This window comes from Anabas testudineus, chromosome 8 (genome assembly GCF_900324465.2).
Source record: "Anabas testudineus chromosome 8, fAnaTes1.2, whole genome shotgun sequence".
Taxonomy (NCBI): domain Eukaryota; kingdom Metazoa; phylum Chordata; class Actinopteri; order Anabantiformes; family Anabantidae; genus Anabas; species Anabas testudineus.
In genome coordinates, this window is record NC_046617.1 from 4,355,724 (window position 1) to 4,364,368 (window position 8,645).

Below are 8,645 nucleotides of genomic sequence, written 5' to 3' on the forward strand. Positions count from 1 at the left end.
GTGTAAAACCAGATAAAAATAGTTTATTATCTTCAGAATTAATGGTACAAAAGCCGCCAAAACACATGCTGAGCTTCAAGTTTCAGACACACACACATTCACACATGACACCACTTCACCCGCTGTGTGTGTTCAGAAGCTGAGTGAAAACGCTCTGTACGACAGGTTGGTGAACACGTCGATGTGATCGCTGCTGCCTCCCACTGTCAGCACCTGCACAGACAGAACACGCATTTACTTTGAAGTGAGCCAGATGAATTTGACTTCAACACCACAGCCTGAACAAAACGGGCTCAGCTGTCTGCCCAATCTCGGGATGTGTGCCTCAGAGTGGATATGGTGCTGCGTTTAAAGTCTTACCCGGTGCTCGGTGCTGTTGGTGTTGAGCTGCAGGGTGTTGAGGCTCTGTGGTGTACAGGGGATCTCAGCTTTGACCTCTCCACCCAGCAGACAGTGAGACACAAATGGACCTTCACCTACAGCTAGGATCTACAACAGGAGGGGGGAACAAAGACGGGTCAACACTAATATACAATAAATTGTTTATGCTCTTGAATCTTCACCTTTACATAGTTTAAAAGATGAGACCAGTTTACACACAGTGAAAAGTTCTGCTGTGTCTTTACGTGTGTTTAAAAAGGGTTTACGAGTTGTAATTGAGTCTTGACGTTGGTACAACACGAACGTCGGCACACTCAGTATCTCACCATGTCCTGGTAGAAGGCGGCCTGTCTCTGACAACCTGTCAGAGGAAAGACGGAAGTCGGAGACAGAGAGCGGAGATGCCACAGAGACAGAGATGGACCTCCACCGCAGAGCTGTAGGAAATAATAAACACTTATTTCATAGTGATATTAAGTCAATATCAGTTCAGCAGGAACAGCCAAGACAAAACATTGGCTGCATAACTGTCAATAAAATATTTTCTTTTTACCAGGAGCACCTGAATGCACCATAATCACATTGCTGTTATTTTTCTTTTCCAAAATTACATTTTGTGACTATATCAGCAAGTGTGAGGAACTGCATAGTCTCCATCAAAGCCTCCATCCACCTGCACGGTTATATTAATAATAATGGTAAAAGTAGTTGCGTGACGTTTAGAAACTGAGGGAACAAATACAAAACAAGGAAGATCTGACCAAAGATATATTCAGTGTCTGTTTTCTTACCATCCAGTCAGAGTCTGTGGTCACACAACTGATCCATTTCCCGTACTGAGGCCGTGCACAGTCCTGCAACACAGCAGACAGTAACTACAGGTGAGCTGCACATACAGAGGCATCTCAGTGTATTTATTTGAGTAATTACACTCAGAAGTACTTATGTGTATTATTACACTGCTGGTTTCAGGTCAGAAATACGATTTACTTCCCTTTTAACTTTCAAATACTTCTTGCAAATGAAGGATAAAGTAAACACACTGTCAAACATCTCCTGTGTTTTTTAGTCGTCCCACCTCGTACTTGTAGACCTCGATGCAGTGAACCGACTGTCCCGTCCTGCTGTCTGTGCGACAGGAGAGAAACAGCGTTATTTGAACCATTTATTGTTGTGTTTTCTGATGGTCTGGTCAACATGTCCTCCGTCACTCACCCCAGATCCTCACAGCTCCGTCCTCGCCCCCTGACAGGATCTCTCCCTCCCTCTCTCGCACAGTGATGCAGTGAATATAGTCAGAGTGGCCGTGAAGGACCGACTGAGCAGAAACATGAGGTGATTAACAAATAAATCCACAAAATGTTGCCTCGATGTTAAATTACTTTTTTCAGACAGGAGCAGGGTCACGATTTCTGTAAAACATGTTCTAGTTTCCAGTAACATCATATAACTTTATAACTAAGAACTAAGTCTATTGAACTAAGAAATGTTTAATAAGACATCGAAACAGCTCTCAACATGATTTTGAAAATGTCTGTTCTCCAAAATGTCTGAAACATTAAAGGGCAGCAGAGGTAAACCCGTCCTGTTAAATGTGACAGACCTTGAAGGCTCCATGTTCCAGGTCCATGATGTGGATGTTGTTGTCTCCTCCACCGACTACAAGACTGTTGTCCTGAAACATAGAAACAGAGAAAAAGAAAGCAGAATGAACCAATTATTATCAATTAGATAGCAAATTAACCCATTCTTGAATTTATTGAATGTATTATAATGAATGTAATAGATAATATAGATATCTATAATGAATATATTATATAAATCAGTTTTGGAACTCGACATTTACACTACTGAAGGACTCACAGGCTTATCAAAATCTGGATGATAAAAAAAAAAACTTTTTTGTAAGTTTTTGTATTGTTGGAATCAGCTGTTAACGTAGTGTAGTTTTAGAGACTAAAGCACTTTAATGTTAACTCTAACATGTACTTTATACACACTGTACAATGGTTAATTAAAGTTCATAACACAGTAACTGTTAGTTGCAGCCCTGCTTCAGATCAGTATATAATGTGTCTGTTGTTTGTATCTCTACGCACTCTGGGGTTTATGATCATTGAGTTGATCTCTGGGATCTCCAGACTGGATCTGTAAAAAACAAAAGACGCACAAATAAACAGTAGGGGCAATAAGTGGTGGTGTTCTCCACGACAGATAAAAAGCAAACAGCAACTAAGACAAATCATGATGTGTGCTCTTTCTCACTTGTAGTTTGGTCTTCTTGTCCACAAAGGTTTGGCGTTCTGAGAAAACAAAAAGCCAAATACAGATATCAGACAAAGAACGACAGTGGAGCTTTTTGAACTAGATGCACAGAGCACAGCATCAGCATCAGTCTACGTGTGCTACATGTGTTTTGTAGTAATGAGTAGTGTCTTTGGTTTATATTTAAAGGATGGATTCACATATTTTCAGGGCTGTTTTAAAACCCGCAGGTTCAAACAGGTGCTTTTGTTGACCTGAAAAAAAAAAAAAGAAGTTGTCCTTTACAGTGATCTGTACCTTCTTGATGAGTTCAGTCCAGCTCCAGGCGCTGATTTCTCCATTTCCTGCACTCAGGAGGTGACAGTCAGTGGAGAGGAGTGAGAAGATCGGACCCTCATGAGCTACAGAGTAGAAGAGTAGACAAGGAGTGTTAACCTCAGGTTCTGGGCTGCTGGTTGGATAAAACAAGTCATTTCAAGATTTCGACTTGGGCTTTAAGAAACTAGAATGGGTTTTTCAAAACTATTTTTGGACATTTTAACAGCCCAGCTGCTCACAAAAAGCTGCATTTGTTTAAATGCTGGGTTACAGGACAGAGAAAGATTAACTTCATGACATACCAGTGAACAATAAAACAGGTTTCTGACTCAGGTTGGTCGCATCTGGACTCAGAGCTGCAGACAGGCTGGAACAGTTGAAAACGATCATTAATAATTACACATTAGTTACACATTACACCTTCACTCTGATAATTTGTTGTTCTGTGAGGGGGTTTTTCAGCCTGACCTGAATATTGCAATCTCTCCGTAGTTGTTTCCAGCTGCCAGGAATCGACCACAAGGAGAAAAACTCTGAGAGAAAACAGACATGTGGAGGAGCTGCGGACAAAAAAACAACATTAGGTTTTTAACATGATTTTATTACACTGGATCAAAAGTTACATTGTCACTCACTGCATTTACATAGAGGTCCTGTGCTGACGCTGATTACAAGAAGCATCAGAGAAGACATATGGGAGGGAAACCTGTCACTTTATCTGACTGACAGGAACAAACCCGCTGCGTAAAGTTATGGTACCCTCTAAAAATGAGACAGCTAAGGTCGATAGATAAACATATAAAATACCAACAACAATATAAACATATATGTATATATTTATATATATAAGTATACATATAAATATTATAGTGTCATTACTGATCCTACCATCAGATGGTGCCAAAGTAAAACAGATCAAACGCTGTCTTTACAGAAAAGGTTCAGTGTTTCTCAAACCCTTCAACTCATTCATACAACACATCCATCCTGACATCTATTAATATTGATATATCCACACACATAGACATGTGATTAGTCAATGTATGAAATTAAAATGAACTGTTTTGATAATCAATGAAGCTTGAATTCCTGCTTTTACACTGATGCACTAAACATTTATATACAAATGATTTGTACATAAAATAGGATTTGGAGTCAAAGCATGATTTCATATGGCCATGATACGAGAAATCAGTAGATACTGATGATAGATAATGATTGTGGCTGATACTGATATGCTAACTGAAAACTCGTTTTTTTTAAATTAACAACTGATGTGGTAGCTACACCAATCAATCTCGACCGTGTCAATTTATCTGTTTAGCTCCATAATACTGCAATAAATTATCATGCAGCCATTATTCAGTGATCCATCACAGTGATCATCACGTGTGCTTCAAATATTGTCAAAGATACATTATAATCAAGAGGTAATGTGACAGTTTCCCAAAGCTGATCAATAAAGTATGACATTATTAATGAGATACAGGCTGTTCAAATCCAACAAGAATAAGAGTCCATTTTCTAATTTAAAACATCCATACACTTATACACAAAATCCCCATTATGGTCTGCTAACTTATTACACCCCAACCCGAATTAACCAGGAGATTCACTTTAACAACAACATTTGAAGGAACGTTTTATAAAACATGAACACATCTACTAATAAGCAGTAAAACCCAAATGAGGCAGAACTATAAACGGAGTTTGGCTGAAGTCTCTCTAGTCCGCTGAAGGCGATATCAGACAGCAAAAATAGATTTTCAAACGACAAAACGTCATGCTTGTTCATTTTCTGTACTTTACCTTTAAATAATTATTACAAATATATGATTTGCTAACGTCAGTGGTCACATTTTAGATAACAACGCAACACAAAGCACGAACTAGCCAAGAGCTACAACAGATTTTAACCTAACATGTTTCTAAGTTTCTTTAATACACTTAAGAACCGACATATTATATATAGATGATAAACTTTACCTCAACGGGACCCATTCTGCTGAATACAAACACACAAAACTGCCCTAAGTGAAGTGGAAATAAACGAATTAAACTAGTATAAACGCGAACGATGCAAAGAGGGAAAACATAGAATAAAGACGACGAAATATGACGTATTGCCCAGCGCAAAGGATTCTGGGACATGTTGTACTGGATGTACGTAGCTTTTAGGAGTTTTGGTCATGGAAATAGCTCACATTTTAAATTACAATTGAAAAAAGAAACAAATACTACATTAAATAAAAATGACATTAATATGTTATCATAATCTGGATCTGTTGTGTGCTTGTTTTGGTAGCCCCTGGCATACAAGGGGTTTATTATGTCAACAACAAGTCAACAAGTCAAGAAGCTTTATTGTCATTCCAACCACATATAGCTGAAGCAGTACATAGTGAAATGAGACAACGTTTCTCCACAACCATGGTGCTAAATAAGACATGGAGCTGAGGACTACTAAGTAGTCCTAGCCACATAAAGTGCATCCTGTGCAACCTAGTGCAAACAGTGCAGTAACACAAAGAGAAAGTGCAGACAGACGTCTGAAGACAGAACACAAAACACAAAAACAGCAGCGAACCAGTAGCTGAAATGTACAATGTACATCTGATGTACTGTAAAAACGATGATGGAAATTATGTGCAAGAACAGCAAGATCAAATGATTTGTGCAAAATAAAGACATGTAAACATAATAACTGATCCAAAAACACCACCACCAACAACAACAACATAATTAAACTAAAGTTATTCATTAATACAAAAAATATTTTAAAACATTAAAAGTCAATAGGCTAAATTAACAATGCTGCTACTACACTTGAAGAGGATGTGAGACAGATGGATTCCTTCGAGACATAACATCGAAACAATGAGTAGCTCAGTTTCCAACATCGACAAGTATGACATGATCACAACTAGAGATCAACGAGGTACAACACAGATGCTACAGCATGGGACACCCGGGACAACAGGTCAAGAGGGGAATATCATTACCCACACATTCCAAGATTGACCAGACTTACCAATCTGTGCACCGCCTGGATTTACTACACATAGTTCCTGGAATGCAATTAGTACTGGAATACAAGTTCAACAGGACTCTAAGAGTCTTCGTCAGAAATCCAATGGGGCTGTGGAAAACAACCCTAGAAGGACAAGTTGCCTTCAAGTGTGGGATTTACCAAGGAAATGACCAGTTCCCACTGCTGTCTGCATAGGCCTAAACCCCATCAGCCAGGTCATCAACAAGACTGGCTACAGATACTGTCTAAAGAATTGATAATAAGCTGTCCAACGGAAGAGGTAGAAGCCACTGACATCAAATCAAGGAAGTTTCTTACAATGAATGGAGGGTACCCTGAGACTGTACACTAAGCATAAGGAAGAGGGCTGAGGCCTAGTGAGCATTAGAGCCACAATTCAGGACGAAGCAACAAAGATCCATGAGTACAACAGGAATATGGCTCCAACTGATGAACTGATGATGCCTAGTGAATACCTTAAGCAGCAGAAACCCAAGAAGGAATAGGGGCAAAAACAGGAACCATCGTGGAAGGAGAAACCCCACAATGGCATCTCCACCAGCAGGTAGAAGAAGTCGCTGATATTGAAAATCCTATTAATGGCTGAAATGAGCTGGATTGAAAGACAGTGTAGAGGCACTAATCATGGCAGCACAGGAACAAGCTCTATGTGCAAGGTCAGTAGAGGCTGGGGTCTATCATACCAGAGAAGATTTTATGTGTAGGCTGTGCAAAGATGCCCCTGAGACAATCCAGCACATAACAGCAGGGTACAAGATGCTAGCATGCAGAGTGTACATGGAACACGATAACTAAGTGGCCTAGTGTATAGGCATAGTGTACAGGAACATTTGTGCAGAGTATGGGCTGTAAGTCCCAAGGTCAAAATGAAATACACCCCTCCTGAGATCCTGTGTGACATCCAGATAGCGACTGACAAACCACTAATGGCTAACAAACCGGATGTAGTAGTGGTGGACAAACAAAGAAGGCCATAGTGAAAGATGAAGAAATCCCAAGTAAAGGTAAAAATTAGGAAAAAAAAAACAAGGCCTGAGAGAAGAGCTAAAGAAGATGTGGAAGATGAAATCAACAGTGGTCTGTGTGGTAAATGGAACACTCAGGACAGTGGCCTAAAAACTGGGAGAGTGTCCCCAGCAGATTCCAGGAAGCACATCCGAGATGTCTGTCCAGAAGGGTGTACAGATACTGCACAGGACCCTCAGGCTCCCAGGCCTCTGGTATAGGACCCGAGCTTGAAGCCCAAAGATGTAATGTGTTAAAACAAAAGGATGTAACATTGTTTGATGGAAATAAAAATGATCAAACTACAGAGGAACTTTAAAAATCAAAGCCAGAAATTATGTGAGGTTGGTCCATTTTGCTGAAATTTTTTTGCAGCAATTCAAAATGGTAGGGGGGGAGGCAGCATAGAGCAGAAGGATGCTCGACAAACTGGTGCAAAAAGACTACACAGTGACTGGAATAAGATTGGACTCACTGGAGACTGGGGTGGTGAGACGCACACGGATAAAGATAGAGAGATCCTAGAATACACAGACCCATCCCTACACAATATCCTGATAGACCAGAGAAGTAGCTGCAGTGGACGACTCACCTCACTGTGTTGCAGAACTAAACAGTACGGCCGTCAGGCTCTACAACACCCTAGCCAGATGATTGCTCACCACTTTTACTATCTTTCTGTCTACAAGACTACCCGAATTTCCTTTCAGGGATTAATAAAGTTTATCTTATTTTACCTTATTTCAAATGTTATAATTTTATACACTCGTCTGATGTTATGAATCATGTAATTCAATATTTTCAGTTATTATGATCTGGACACAAATCATAGAAAAGAAAAGTATGTATTGCATTTTTTAAATCAGATTTTCTCATTTGATATGACAAAAAAACACTGTGTGCATGTAGTCAGTACTAACTGAGTCACATTTACTGAAAATAATAATGTTTAACACACTAATTAAAATTCTCAAATCCACAGTAGTACATTTGATAATGCATTTATTTGGGCCTGCTTTGATATGGTGTCCAAAAGGGATTACATTTTTAATGGTTGGTTGTATTCTGAAGCAGATTTACTATCATCGGTTTTACCCTCACAAGCATGCCATATTTTAAGGCAACTCAGCCAAATATCCTTTGGAACATATAAATATTTTTACTGATTTTGTCATAATGCCACAAGAATTAATAGTAGACGAAGTTTCAGATTTAGAAAATAGCTGTGGTTTCCTACTATGTAACATTTATAATATGTATACAAACATTTAATAAATTGTTATGGGCTAACCCTATTAAACTAAAAGGGGCTCAATAAGATGAGTTTTTGTTAATACATGAATTCACTAACATTAAGTAATTTATTACATATTTGTATGCTGTGGTGTAATATATTATATTCTGTTTTAGTACCTGTGATGAACTTGTTACTGGATTTATTACATTTTGAAACCAGACAGTGATGGCCTTTTGTGGGACAAACAGAATGTTTCAAATGTGATTAACTATTGAGAAAAAGAGTGATGCACAGCTTGATGTTAAGTCAAAATTAAATATCCACTGTAAACTCAAGAATTACACAGACATTTACAACAGTCACCACACTGATTCTATCTGCAGCTAA

The 8,645-nt window shown here is 38.9% G+C and overlaps 1 protein-coding gene across 1 annotated transcript; it reads right to left on the minus strand.

Moving 5' to 3' along the window:
* Window positions 1-8: 8 nt before the first annotated feature.
* Window positions 9-5,078, minus strand: thoc6 (THO complex 6). The gene is made up of 13 exons (XM_026367282.1): window positions 4,951-5,078; window positions 3,433-3,524; window positions 3,267-3,331; window positions 2,944-3,047; window positions 2,647-2,684; window positions 2,481-2,529; window positions 1,985-2,056; window positions 1,597-1,699; window positions 1,460-1,509; window positions 1,173-1,235; window positions 708-818; window positions 361-489; window positions 9-213 (listed from the first exon to the last, which is right to left on the minus strand). Exons 1-13 carry the CDS (start codon window positions 4,963-4,965, stop codon window positions 133-135), a joined length of 972 nt encoding a protein of 323 aa, XP_026223067.1. The 5' UTR covers window positions 4,966-5,078; the 3' UTR covers window positions 9-132.
* Between the last annotated feature and the right edge of the window lie 3,567 nt (window positions 5,079-8,645).